The sequence below is a fragment of the Delphinus delphis genome, chromosome 20 (genome assembly GCF_949987515.2).
Source record: "Delphinus delphis chromosome 20, mDelDel1.2, whole genome shotgun sequence".
In the NCBI taxonomy this organism is placed as follows: domain Eukaryota; kingdom Metazoa; phylum Chordata; class Mammalia; order Artiodactyla; family Delphinidae; genus Delphinus; species Delphinus delphis.
Window position 1 is genome coordinate 41,529,262 of NC_082702.1, and position 14,334 is coordinate 41,543,595.

Below are 14,334 nucleotides of genomic sequence, written 5' to 3' on the forward strand. Positions count from 1 at the left end.
AGGCAGCTGTAAAACACAGACGTTTAATACTTTCTGCAGGTTTTCTCATTTCCTCTCGGCATGGCTCACTTAGCACGCACATTGCCCAGATTTGTCCCGTGTGTGCCACAAAGCAGAATTAGCTCCATGGATATTAGAGTTGCCTCCTGTTCCCTAATTAATACCTTTGCCCAAATCCACACTCAAAGCTCCCATTGTGCATCCGCCCAGGGTCAGGAAGCAATGCCCAGGCTTCATCCCACGACAGGCCCAGGAGAACCGTTTGGATCCACAGTTCCCCTCCCCCTCCACCCTTTGCTTCTGGTCCTTTCTGCAGTGGGCAAGCAGTGGGTCAGGAATCAAGAGAACACTTAAGAGGGAGGAACATTCCGCTTCCCTCCGCGTACACCCAAGGCTGTGCCCAACGCGCAGTGGCCTTCCACTTCCACTCTCCTTTTCTCCCCAGAGAGTCCCTGAGTACACACTGACCATCCAGGCTACGGACATGAACGGGGACGGCTCCAGCACCACGGCTATGGCCATAGTGGAAATCCTCGATGCCAATGACAATGCTCCTGTGTTTGAGCCCCAGCAGGTAATGCCCCTTCCTTCCTTCTTCCCTCGTCAGATGATGAAGGACTAAGTTTCTCCTTTCTGATGAAACTCCAGAACCAGCCTACATTGCTTCAAGTCCCAGTCCCAGCACTTGTGAGCTTTGTGACCTGAGGTGAACTACCTAACCTCTCTGTGCCCTATTTCCTAATCTGTGAAATGGAGATGATGCTCCATTGTCTCCTACTGCACTTTTCTGAGTTTTAAATGAAATAATCTATGTACAGTTCTTAACACAATCCCAGGTACACAAGTGCTCAATATGAAAATCTTTGTTGATATGGAAAGTCCTAATTTGCCTCACACCTATACCTGCCCACATTCCCCCAGTGAATGCTTGTACACCTCACGTGACAGAGGACTCAGTGACAGTCGAGGTGACACCCACCCCCTTCCACCTGTAGGTAACTCTGACGGCTAAACATTGTTTAGGCCTGATTAAAAATTTGTTCTCAACAGCTGATTTCCCCATCTTTGCCACCTGTTCCAGAATTTCCAAAAAGTTCCTGGTCAGTGCCCCAGAGCAATCAGACACCTAGCCCTTCTTGCCACCTTCCTTATGCCTTTCTGATCTCAGCTAGATATAGGTGACTACTCAATGGTGAGGCCTTGGGCACCCAGATCAGTGAGATTCCTGGAGCGCCAGGCCCCTGGGTGTAGGGAAAGCAGGCCCAAGATTGCCGTGCTCTGTCCCAGCAGCTGTGAGGCTGACTCTTGGGATGTTCTGCATCCATGCATGCCTTGAAACCCCAATAAGTGGGTCGGGCGGTCCAGGAAGGGGTGAGCGGCATGGGGCGCCCCTGGAGTTGGATGGAGGATTCACAGCCAGTGAAGAGTGGAACAGCCTCCCAAGGTGGTCAGTCTCTCCGCTCTGACTGTGCTGTGCTTCCCACGCTGACAGTATGAGGCCCATGTGCCTGAGAACGCAGTGGGCCACGAGCTGCAGAGGCTGACAGTGACCGATCTGGATGCCCCCAACTCACCGGCATGGCAGGCTACCTACCGCATCGTGGAAGGTGACAACGGGGACCATTTTACCATCACCACCCACCCTGAGAGCAACCAGGGTATCCTGACAACCAAGAAGGTGAGTCGGTTTGGGTTTTGTACAAGGGCCACACCTGGGACAGTCAGGTCTGCAGCCTCCAGGATTGGGGGTACCACCTGCCTTGGGAGACATACCTTGGACCACTCACCAGGGAGTGTACCAGGCCAGTGACTTGCAACACTCTCCCATTCCTCTTGGGTTGGGGAATTCCTTTGTTCAAACTAAACCTTACCCAGGGACCCAGTTCATAAAACATTCATAAAACAGAGTTGCTGATCTAATTGAGGCAGATCAGTGGGGCCCCCCCCTCCCAGATCCCAGTGTCCAGTGGCTGCTCCCAATCAGTCTTACACAGAGGGTCTCTGTTTTATTGGAATTCTTGCTAATTTTGCATTCAATCCATAATTCACATCTAGGTGTCTAGGTGTTTGGATAGTAAAATGTTTTAAATTACTTAGTAGTTAGGCATACCCTTGCCTCTCAAAAAGTCTTTTAATAAAATGGATGCTTCAAGAAGATGGGTCCAATCTTTCTTTGATTTCTTTTACCTCCTGGTTTATTATGAAGAATGGCCCAGTTTGAGAAGTGGGGCTTTATATAATACTTTAAAGGCTGTCCCCTCCTTGCAACCAAAACTTTGTAACACCCCTTTCACACTGTGAAATGAATTTCATTTATAATATAACTTCTCTAACTTACATAATTTCTAGAAAAATGGAATGCTCTAACTGTAAAATAAAAGAGAATTTTACAGGAAAAGTTACTGATAATAAAATATTTCCATATGTAAACCTTTGGGCACAAGTACACTAGAAAACATAATGAAGCGGTTAGTTTCTTGCACATCGTCCAGATGTAGTAGATACTATATGTCACTCTAGTGACTCATATCACGAGTGGTATTGATGTTTTTCCAGAACAGCAAATAAACAACTTTGGGAAAGACGTGAACAAATCAAATTACAAGCTCCCCTCAGAAGTTGCATTCCTGGAAAATTCAGTATAAATTAAAACCACACCAAAAACTCGGTTTGTATGTAAAACACGTTCTAGACTATAAATATAAACAGAACATCACACCCATAAATACATGAGTGTCCATGGTGATATTGGCAAGTCACATGGGATATGGGACAGTTCTTTGTGTCCCTGCCCCAGCCTGTAAATGCCAGTGGCATCCCCAGTCATTAGGACACCTAGAAATGCTTCCTCCAAGTTTCTACAACACCCCCTAGGGGGTGTCATCACCCCATAGGGAAACAGTTCTAGGCTTAGGGCTTACTACTCTAGTTGCCTTTGGGGTGGTGGTCTGAGAGGCCCCACTGAATGTCCACTCAGGAAATGCAGGAGGCTCTGTGGGGTAGGGAAGGGGCAGTATTGTTGCTGGTGGGAGCCTCCAGCCCCCCATTGTGGGCCCTTCTGGCATCACAGCACTGCATGGGGCCTCCTCACAAAATGGCAGCTCAGGTCCTCCTTCCTGTTCTGTCCCAGGGCTTGGATTTCGAGGCCAAAAACCAGCACAACCTGTACGTTGAAGTGATCAACGAGGCTCCCTTTGTGGTGAAGCTCCCAACCTCCACGGCCACCATAGTGGTCCACGTGGAGGATGTGAATGAGCCGCCTGTGTTCGTCCCACCCTCCAAAGTCATCGAGGTCCAGGAGGGCATCTCCATTGGCGAGCCTGTCTGCACCTACACCGCGCGGGACCCCGACAACGGGAGTCAGAAGATCAGGTACATAGGAGCTGGGCTTAAATTCAGCTAAATGCGTGGGTACTGTTGGATGGGTTGTTTATTATAGCCAGAGTTTGTTCTAATTGCCATAAAGACTACTAAATATTTTGAACGTCACCCCTGTACAGGGCCTTCCGTTCCTACCCTCCATGTGGCTGAAGTCCACGGGACAGGTATTCCTGCTCCCTCTCATATGTCCCTGCTGGGACCCCACCTTCTGCTCAGGCTCCCATTTGGGGGTGAGATGCATTTTCCACGTAATCCTGCTTAGGAGCCCTGAGTCCTATGAAACCCTCTGCCTGTTGGCATGAGGAGGCTTTGAATGATGACTCCAGAACTCTAAGTATTCTGAGTGTGATTCTTCTCAACTTTTCTGCTCCAGCTACCACATCCTGAGAGACCCAGCAGGGTGGCTAGCAATGGACCCAGACAGTGGGCAGGTCACTGCTGCAGGGGTCTTGGACCGTGAGGATGAGCAGTTTGTGAGGACCAACATCTACGAAGTCATGGTCTTGGCCACGGATGATGGTGAGAGCTTCCTCCCAGCCCCTCCACATGAGCACCTTTGGAGCCAAGGACACCGCATGTTCCCTCCACAGACAGAGTGTGGTGTGGGGAAGCGGTGTCAGCAATCCTAGCTGGGAGGTCAAAGGGGTCTCTCAGAGGGGTCTTTTAAAGGGTGGTCCTAGGGTTGGCTGGTTTCAAGTTCCCTAAGACCCAGGAGTTAGGAAGTATCCTGAAGACTCCTTTCAGCCTAAGTTTGTGGTTCACTGAGCCCTGAATTGGCCTGTTGGTTTCCCCTTATGAATGATTGAAAAGGGCTGCCTGGAAAGTGTCATGATTGATTAGTGATGTCACACCATGACAGGATTGGGGGTGATGATGTAATTACCATCTCTATTTGACACATACTGAACCAAGGCCTGGAGGCAGGCGAGAGGTTACTGCAGGGCTGGGAAGCAAAACTTCCCTGAAGCTGATCAGCAAACACTGCATCAACCCTGAGGTGGCCAATAGGTTTCTCTTTGTAATAGATTGGTAGTGGCTGTCTGGATGAAGTGGCTGCAACTGTGCTGTGATCAGTTAGTAATGTCTGCCATGGACACAAAATGAGAATGATGGTATGTTTGCCATGCATTTGTCATCACTGGTTTGATCTATAATGAAGCTAGTGTTCAGAGGCTCTTGAAAGGTTACAGTTAGATAGTAAATAGGACCCTCCTGAGGCTGATTGGGTAGGTCCTGGGAGAGCTTAACATTGATTCATCAACCCAACCAAGGGCACATGCTGAAAAGAGATCATGTGTGTGATTACAAACAGGGAGCCCTCCCACCACTGGCACGGGGACCCTCCTGCTAACACTGATGGATGTCAACGACCATGGCCCGGTCCCTGAGCCCCGTCAGATCACCATCTGCAACCAAAGCCCTTTGCCTCAGGTGCTGAACATCACAGACAAGGACCTGTCCCCCCACACCTCCCCTTTCCGGGCCCGGCTCACACACGACTCGGACATCTACTGGACGGCAGAGGTCAATGAGAAAGGTAACTGAGTGGTGGTGGCAGATGGGTGTCTGCCCCCTACCAAGACCCGACACACCTTCTTGCCCCAGTGTCTTGTGGGTCACCGAATTACCAGTCTCCTCAAGAATGTCAGTTAAATGCTGCTTATTAACTTAGTGTAAGCCTTTGGAATTCCACAGGAGCCCTTAAACACCGTTCTAGCTCAACCACCTGCCTGTACAATTGGAAAAACAGGCCCAGAGACATGGGATGTGCCTTTCTCACTCTCAAATAATGAGGGAGTCAGAACTCCAGCATGGGGATAACAGCTAACATGCCTGAGCATGCTTGCTGTGTGCTAGGTGCTGTGTGCTATGCTTGCTGTGTGCTCTGTGTGCTTTAAGTAGATTCGGCTACTTAAACCTCACAACAACCCTGTAAAGAAGGTACTGTTATCTCACACATACATGCATGTGCACCCATTTTACAGATGGGGAAACCAAGGCTTACAGAAGCTTAAATATATTGCCAAGGGCATTATGGTTAGAAAATGACGGCCCCAGGATTGGAATGCAGGCAGTCTGCCATACCAGGATGCTTTGCAGCTTACCATTTATCAAACCCTGGCGATATGCAAGATGCTTTTTGTACTTTTCCATATTTAATATTTCTACCATCCTCTGTGATCAGTATTTTTATCCCTATTTACAGATGAGAATGAGGCTCAGAGAGGCTAAATAGTGTGCCCAAGGGCACAGTGTGGATAAGCAGTGGAGCAGAAATTGAAGCTGGGGTCCCTCACCCCCACATCCCTGCTCCCAGCCACCTCCCTGTCCTTCCTCTTTCCCATCCCCCTGGAGCTCCTCAGCCTTGAGTGGTTTTTCAGTTGTCACAGGACTGGAGAAGGGACTTGCTGGCATCAAGTGGGCAAGGACCCAGGTGTGTGAGAAAGAGGCATCCAGGCCCAAGTGCCAGTAAGGCCCCTGGAGAAACCCTGCTCACTCTGGTTTAAAGCATCTTCCTCTTCCTCTTGGGGCTAGAGTCCCCCAGGAGGGGAATGGGGAGCCAGAACATTCAGGTTCTGCCCCGAAGTAACAAAATGCCTGGTACCTCTTACTGCTGCTGAGCCCCGCCCAGAAAGGACTGGGGAGACCTGCTTCAGACACACATCTTGTCTCATTTTTATGATTCCCGTGATTTGGGGATGTTTATCCAGCACCTTTCCTTGAGGGAACCCAAGTTGGTCTCCTGTCACCACCTTGTGGCCTAGAAGCCAATTTTCCCCCGCCCTGACTGTATCGTTTACAGAGCGTAGACTCTGGAGCCAGAATGCCTTGGTTCAAGATCCAGCCCTTCCATTTACGAGGTTCGTGGCTGTGGGCAAGTTACTGAACCTCACTGTTCTGCAGTTTCCCTACTTGTAGAATGCTGCCATGATAGTACCTACCTCCATACAATCACTGTGAAGATTAAATGAGTGCCTGAAAGGCATCTTGTCTGGTATATCAGTGCTCGGTAGACGTCAATGGCCATCTTCACCACCACTGTTTCCCAAACAATCACAGATCTGACTCTGTCAAGTGTGAGCATTAGGCCCAAAGCTCAGTGGTGCCAACACCTGATACTAGCATTGATACCCGGTTCTTGGTTTTGACTTAGTTGTTCTATCTGACTGTGTTTTTTTGTCAGAGGAGTTAATCCAAACTCTACACCTGTGTGACCTTGGGCTGCTTACTTGACCTCCCTAAGCTTCAATGTCTGCATTTGTAAAATGAGGATAACAGAACCTGCCTCTTAAAGTTCGGGTGGATATCAGAGTTGGGCTTGGCACATAGTAAGTGTCAGTTTAGTCACTGACACCGCCACCAGCACCATCATCAGCTGAGAACTCAGCCCTCCAGCGTGGGAACAGGATAGCAGGAGGGATGTTTGGGTGAAATACCCCATGTTAGCCTCTCCACTTGGTAGACCAAACATTCAGCCTACAGAACTCTCTCTGCCTGCCACTGCCGAATGGCAACAGGGTGAATTCTCCCTTCTGGCCTTTTAACTAAGAGGGTCCCAGCAAGCATGCAGAGCCTTTGAACTGAAAATGGCTTGAGGTCACTGCTGAAATAGGCCAGCAAGCCTGAAGGTGGGTGGGCTAGAAACGTGGGGTTGGTTTTGAATGTCCCAGTGATGGGGGGACACTACTGACATTTAGTGGTGAGGAATTGAATGCTCGGGAAGGTTCCTCATGATGAAGAATAGTTCCATCCAAGCTAATAGTGCCCTCTTTGAGAAACTTGGGTCTAAACGAAAGGCCTTTCTTCAGAGAGGCCTCTGACTCTGTATTTCTCACCCGCAAACACAGCCCCCCTCCCCACTCCAGGAGTGCTGCACACCCTCCCCAGAGTGGTACCCGTCGTGCAGGCCGCACTGAGGCTTGGCTTCTGCTCTGTGGCTGCCTGCTGCCCACCCCGGGCCTTTGAAGGCTGGTTAGCACAGTGCCCATTGCAGCCTCACTGCCGGCATCTCTGAACTTGTGTGCAGTCACTAATGCTGGGATAACACAGGTTAGCACCCTCTCTGATCTGCTTAACAACATCAGTTACATCACCAAGTCATATGCATTTTGGATTTATTAATAATTGATGCTCACTCAGAATATCCGTGTTTCGGATACTGAAATTCTATCATACAGTTGAGGTGTAAACATTATATTTACTATTGCAAGAGCAAAATGCTGCAATAATAAATGGTAGTGAATTTTCAAATAGGAAAGCAGGTGGCCAGTTAATGTAAATATTAAAAGATTGGGTTAGCTGTCTTTTAGGAAGAACAATGTTTGTTTGTTTTGCGGCAAGGAATAATCTAGCAGCTAATGGTACTGAGAAATTATTGGCTCTACATGCCATGACTTTTTAAAAACATCGTATTTAAAAAATGCTGTGATTATTGATTCATTTTAAATAAAGTGATGAATTTATTCTTCTATCCAAATAATCCTTTCCACAGTGGTAAATTTGGCTTTGGCCGAATATCAGTTTTTAACACTTGGTATAATGTGCTTTGGGGATATTGCTTCCTGTTGCCCAGATGCAGAGGCTGCCTCCTCAAACCTCCGTCATGGTGTGCTCAGTTCCCACCATTTGTGGTCTCCTGAGATGAATAATTATCTGTCCACTCCAGGAGACACAGTGGCCTTGTTCCTGAAGAAGTTCCTGAAGCAAGACACATACGACGTGCACCTTTCTCTGTCCGACCACGGCAACAAGGAACAGCTGACGGTGATCAGGGCCACCGTGTGCGACTGCCACGGCCATGTGGAGACCTGCCCCGAACGCTGGAAGGGGAGTTTCCTCCTCCCCATCCTGGGTGCTGTCCTGGCTCTGCTGTGTGAGTGCCGGCACCCTTCCCCTTCTGAGGACAGGATAGTTAGAAGACCTGATTCTACCCTGAACTTCACGGACTAAGGGGCCACCAACATTGTGCAACTGTTCCTTAAACTCTTAATTCCCAGAGTGTCATTCAAGCCATAGATGTTTATGGAGGTTCTGGAAGGTGCCAGGCTTTGGGGATGCATTGGGGAGCAGACTCGACCCTGCTGTCAGATCATCTAGTGGCTAGAGCGGTGGTTCTGAAGTCGTGGTCTCCAACCAACAGCGTTAGCATCACCAGGAATTTGTTAGAAAGGCTATTTCTCTGGCCCACTCCTGACCTACTGATTCAGAAGCTTAGGGGTAAGACCCGGTAATCTGTGTTTTAACAAGCCCTTCAGGGGATTCTGATGCATGTTAGAGCTTGAGAGCCATTGGTCTAGTGAGCAGAAATGTTTAGTTAAAAACTAATTTCTTTGCTCTAAAGGTAGAACCTATCACATTTGCTTTTTTCACTCTCTGAATTGTCCTTACACAGAAAACATGCATTCAATCACATATGAATACAAGAGCAAGCTTTAGTTAGTCATCATACTGTGTAGCAAGCACTGTTAGGCGCTGAGGGTACAACTCTTAACAAAACAGACCAGTCCCTGCCTTCATGGAGCTTACTTTCCAGTGCAGCGAGCAGACGACAAATAATCTGGCAGAGAAATAGGTGTTGCTATGGATTAAAAAAAAGTTGGGTAAGGAGGTGAGAACCCATGGGCTCCCAAAGAAGGCTAGGTCAGTTTTGTCTGGCCAGAGGGAGACAGTGGTTCCACCGGCAGGCAAAAAAAGGGATAAAGCTAAACAGTGGCTCTACCCTCTTACATTAAACAGCCATAGAGAGGGTCAGGGGGTACCCTCCTCATATGGGATTAACTGGGGGTAAGGCGAGCAACTAGGCACTAGCTGGCCAGTCCCCACTGTGTCCAAATAGACTGTCAGCCTTTCAAACCATATTACTAAAACCTAGTCCCTCTCTTAAAATGCCAAAATAGCATTTGCACCTAAGTTCACATTACTGCGTTATATCAAAGTTGCACTGTCTTGCTTTTTTTTTTTTTTTTTGCGGTACACGGGCCTCTCACTGCTGTGGCCTCTCCCGTTGCGGAGCACAGGCTCCAGACGCGCGCAGGCCCAGTGGCCATGGCTCATGGGCCCAGCCGCTCCGCAGCATGTGGGATCTTCCCGGACCGGGGCATGAACCCGTGTCCCCTGCATCAGCAGGCGGACCCACAACCACTGCACCACCAGGGAAGCCCACACTGTCTTGCTTTTAACTTAAAGTCTATGGTTATTAGAGGACACCTAGTGACTGAAAAAGAGTCATGTTGAAAAGCAACATCTGCTGGGAGATTCCCATCCCCACAAAGGAGGGTTTCCTTAAGGACCAGTACCACCAATATGGGAAGACTGACAGTAAAATGATACAGAATTACAGGTGGGGGAATGAAGTCAGAATGCCAGTAGGAAGAGGTGATTTTAAGCTGAGAGCTCAAGGGTGAGAGCCATGCATAGGCATAGAGAGTGTTCCAGGTGAGGCACGAGCCTGGTTGAAGGTTCTGAAGTGGGAGACTGCTGGGTATATTTGAGGAACCCCGAGGAGGCCAATGTGACTAGACTTGGGTGGCAGGGAGGCTTGGAGACAGGCAGGGGCCAGTCCTGTAGGCTTGATGGGAGTCAGGGATTTTCCTAGGTGCAAGGGGGCCACTGAAGTGTGTTAAGCTCTGGCAACTGAATAGAGGGGTCTAGAATTAGATGGGGCTCTGGGGGTTTGTGGGTCCTGGCCAGCCGTGTGGTTGCTGGGGGGTGAATATTCACACTCCCCATCTCTTGCAGTCCTCCTGCTGGTGCTCCTGTTTTTGGTGAGGAAGAAACGGAAGATCAAGGAGCCCCTTCTGCTCCCAGAAGACGACACCCGTGACAACGTCTTCTACTACGGCGAAGAGGGGGGTGGCGAGGAGGACCAGGTGGGGCACTGGGGGGTCTGGGGGTCGGGAGGTGGATGGCCCCCACAGCCACTGGCAGGGATGGTTGGGTCAACCAATTAACCATGTCAGCTGCGTCAACCAGACCCTGGTCTGAAGCATCTGTCTTCTGAGAGGGTGTCTGGTCCATGGCTCTAGTCTCTTTGGCCCCAGCCACCTTGACCTTGAACCTGTGCTTAACTGGGGAGGAGGGGGTTTGGAAACTAGGGCTTTCAGAGATCTCTGACATTATCTGTCTTCTAAGACCTACCCATGAACCAGAACATCCAAATGGTACGGAACTAGGGTGAAATGTAAACGGGGGGAGTGGAAGGGTCCTTCTCCATCCCATGACCTTCCCCTTTCATGAAGGACTATGACATCACCCAACTCCACCGGGGCCTGGAGGCCCGGCCTGAGTTGGTTCTCCGCAACGATGTGGTGCCAACCTTCATCCCCACACCCGCATACCGTCCACGGCCAGCCAACCCAGATGAAATTGGCAACTTCATCATCGAGGTGAGGCATGGGGGGCCATCCTAGGGCAGCCCTTTATTCAAGCATCAGCAGCACGAGCACAGACGGGCTTGGAGTCTTGGCTCTGGGTTCAAATCCTGACTCTACCTCCAACCTGCCGTGTGACCTCTGGCATATTTGAGTAACTTCTGAGCTTCTGTTCCTCCTCCGTAAAACCCTAAGTTTCAGAGTGGTTAAGAATAGGTTAGGAATTATTTTTTTATTCAGCAAATGTAGTGGTTGTCAGGAGAAAAGTCTGGAGCCAGACTCCCTGGATTTGAATTTTTAAAGATCTCAGGTGATTCCAGTCTGGAGCAGAGTTGGTGTCCTCTGTCGTAGGGTGCTTTAGGGGTTGGATGCAGGATCACTTGGAACCGTGCTAGCACAGGGAACATCAAAAACGGAGCCTCTGACTCACCCCCTGAGACTGTGATTCAGTTGATCCGGATGTGACTGGGGCTTCAGAATTCTTTTAAAGATTCCCAGATAATTTAAGTTTGGGAACCGCTGGCCTGGTACCTAACATGTATTAGGTAATGATAGCTACTGTTGCTAATAGCTAAGTGTATCTGATATTCTCAATTCTGGTCACATATTTGATTTATCTGAGGAATTTTGAAAAATATCAGTGCCTGGGACCCAGACATTCATTTTTTTTAGGCTCTGATGTTTTTTTAGTTCCCCAAAGAAATCAGATACATAGCCAGGGTTGTGAGAACCACAACCTAGGCACATAGAAGATGAGTGATATGAGCCTAGCACAGCCTGGTACCTTGATAGCAGTCAGTTAAAGGAGGTTTTTAATACGAGGGAGGGAAGGAGGAGGGAGAGATGGGAGGGGAGGGAGGAAAGAAGGAAGGAGGGGAGGATGGATGGATTTGGGGAGTTCAAGGAAGCAGCAGTGGGCACAGAGCTCAATGGGTGGTCAGGATACCTCACTTTGGCTTGAACCCTTCTTACCTTTCTTGCTTTCTAGAAATAGCCTGGTGGTCAGACTCTGTTCTTTAGCCTGAGCATATTTGAGAATCCTGTGCAAAAACAGAAGTGGCTGGGGAAAGTTGCTCAGGGCAACTTTGCCTTGGAGCCAAATAACCAGGAGATTTTCCCTCCAGTTAGATGAAGACAGTTTCCGGAATATCTGTGTTGGACAGTTTGCAGATACTGTCTCAATTAATGCCTGCCTGCATCAACTCTGCAGAGTAGGAAACCTGTTGTCTTCCTCATTTCACAAATGAGGAAATAGTGTTCCACTATATGCCGGGTACTATGCTAATAAGTGCTTTTATATTTACGTATATTCATTTATTCCTCTAAAACTATAAGAAGTCTTCCCATTTTAGAGATGAGGGGGGAAAAATGGCACGGAGAGGTTAAGTTTACACATCGTGTGTGCAGTCTGATTTCAGAGCCCCCACCCTGAACTGCTGGCCTGTCACACTGAGCGCTCGCTCCAGGCTGGGCCCTGTGCTGAGGATTTATGTGCATTATTTCATTTTCAACCTTCAAAACCTTAAAGGAGGGGAGAGCTGGCTTCGCAGATGGAGAAATGCAGGCTCAGTTAACTTGCCGGGGCTCTCACAGCTGCCAGGTGTCTGATCCCGCAGCTCCTAACCCCCTGCTCTCTGTCCCCCAGAACCTGAAGGCGGCCAACACGGACCCCACGGCCCCACCCTATGACTCCCTGTTGGTGTTCGACTATGAGGGCAGCGGCTCCGATGCCGCCTCCCTGAGTTCGCTCACCTCCTCTGCTTCCGACCAGGACCAAGACTACGACTATCTGAATGAATGGGGCAGCCGCTTCAAGAAGCTGGCAGACATGTATGGCGGGGGTCAGGACGACTAGGCCTCCCTGCCTGCAGCGCCGGGGGCCTAAACACCAGGCCCGCAGCTGCATCTCCAAGGGGTCTCCGTCCCCACCTCGGCCAGGGACTTCGAAGCTTGTTGAGAAGTAGCCTTAGCAACTTGGAGGGAAGAGGCGTGACGTTAAAGGGGCAGGTTTCTAAGCCTTTCAGCATGGAGGGACCCGGGCAGTTTGATTTCAACAGTGAAAACCTCTTAGCCTCGGCCAGGGCTGCTGAATTTCCGGGAGTCTCTCCCCTGCCGTAAGATGCTCAGCCCTGTGTACCGGGCCTGGACTGACTCTGACTCCCCCATGTTGACGTTCTCTCTGGAATGGACCCTCCTCCTTAGAAAGAGGCCTCTTATTGCAATCTGGATTTTTTTTTTTTTTAATGCTATTTTCAAAAAGTTAGAACCAGGTCCTCAGCCGCCCCTGGGGTCCTCCAGAAGCCCAGGCCAGAGCTGCCTGGCTCATGTGCCCTCATGCGTTGCATTTCTCTCTCATGTCTGGACCCCGAGGCCTCCTGTTTGAATGGATTACTGCGTTTTTATACCGAGCGTGTTTAGGTGGTCCTTTATTTTTTACTTTCCCTATCGAGTGCTGTAGAGGAAGGGTGATGACAATGCTGTAAATGTACTAGAACTTTTTTATTAAAGGAACTTTTCCCAGAGGTGCCAGGGGAGTGAACTTTTTTTTTAATAGCAGTTTATTGACGTATAATTCACACACCATATCATTTACCCATTTAAAGTGTACAATTCAGTGGTTTTCGAGAACTTTGAGAGTTGTGCAAGGGGGAGAAAATGCTTTTAGCCCTGCGGGCTTCCCCCCAGCTTCCTCCTGATGGTAGAGGAAGCTCAGGATCTGTTGACAGGCCCAGGTAGGGGCAAACCTTCTGCTGTCCTTCCTACAGATTCAGAACTGCTAACTCTGTGTGAGAACCGTTAACTTGCTTACCCCTGGGCTTAGCGGCACCAGGGCTGCAGGCGATGTCTTTTCTGGACCAGTGGCTGCACACATACGTGGTGCAGTACGTGAAGATTTCCTCTCCTGTTCTGTGGGCTCTGTGTCGAAAGGCAGGGATTGGGGAGAATCTGGCTCCGCTCCTTCCCAGCAAGTCCCTTAACCTCTACCTGCCTCAGATTTTTCATGTATAAAATGGGGAGTTTTCATGGAGATTAAGTGAATTAACATCTGGCACATGGTAAGCGCTCTCTGTGTTCATTGGTAACAGCTACCATTTATTCAGTACTTTTTAGACCCAAACAGCCCTTAACTTCAATTACTTCCTCTAAACAAATCCTCACAGTCACCCTCTGAGGGGATCTTCCTCCTTTAAAGAATGGCCTCATTGTGTTTTTTTTAAATGATGCCTGATCATCATCAAAATCAAGCCAGACAGAAAATTAGAGAACTCACCCAGGATGTCAATGAAATTGGAACATTCCTGACAACACCAGGGCACAGATGCAGGAATAAGGATGAAGAGGCAGCAGGGATTCCATGTGTGTCTTTGTTAAAGCGAAGTTTTAAATTTGTCTTTGCAATGAACCAGAAGAAAAGAATCCGAAGTGAAGCTGAAAATGTCGCTGAAGTTGAAATCAATGTGTCCTTCCTGCAGGAGTGACTGATTCTTTAAAGCAATGGTACTCCAAGCGCGGTTCCTGGGCCAGCAGCGTCGGCATCGCCTGCCGAATCAGAAACTCTGCAAGCAGGACCCTGCAATCTTGT

At 49.1% G+C, this 14,334-nt stretch overlaps 1 protein-coding gene across 7 annotated transcripts in view; it reads left to right on the forward strand.

The window, feature by feature from the left end:
- Positions 1–13,271, forward strand: part of CDH3 (cadherin 3) — a 114,284-nt gene extending 101,013 nt beyond the window's left edge. For 6 of the 7 annotated variants that reach the window (XM_059999837.1, XM_059999835.1, XM_059999838.1 and 3 more), the window contains 9 exons: positions 446–574; positions 1,493–1,678; positions 3,131–3,372; positions 3,755–3,900; positions 4,694–4,918; positions 8,048–8,254; positions 10,120–10,250; positions 10,620–10,766; positions 12,397–13,271. In XM_059999837.1, the coding sequence (XP_059855820.1) occupies positions 446–574; positions 1,493–1,678; positions 3,131–3,372; positions 3,755–3,900; positions 4,694–4,918; positions 8,048–8,254; positions 10,120–10,250; positions 10,620–10,766; positions 12,397–12,606 (1,623 nt within the window). In that variant the 3' untranslated portion in view covers positions 12,607–13,271. The remainder of the gene's footprint in view (positions 1–445; positions 575–1,492; positions 1,679–3,130; positions 3,373–3,754; positions 3,901–4,693; positions 4,919–8,047; positions 8,255–10,119; positions 10,251–10,619; positions 10,767–12,396) is intronic. The other variant, XM_059999839.1, reaches the window with a different exon arrangement.
- The last annotated feature ends 1,063 nt before the right edge of the window (positions 13,272–14,334 follow it).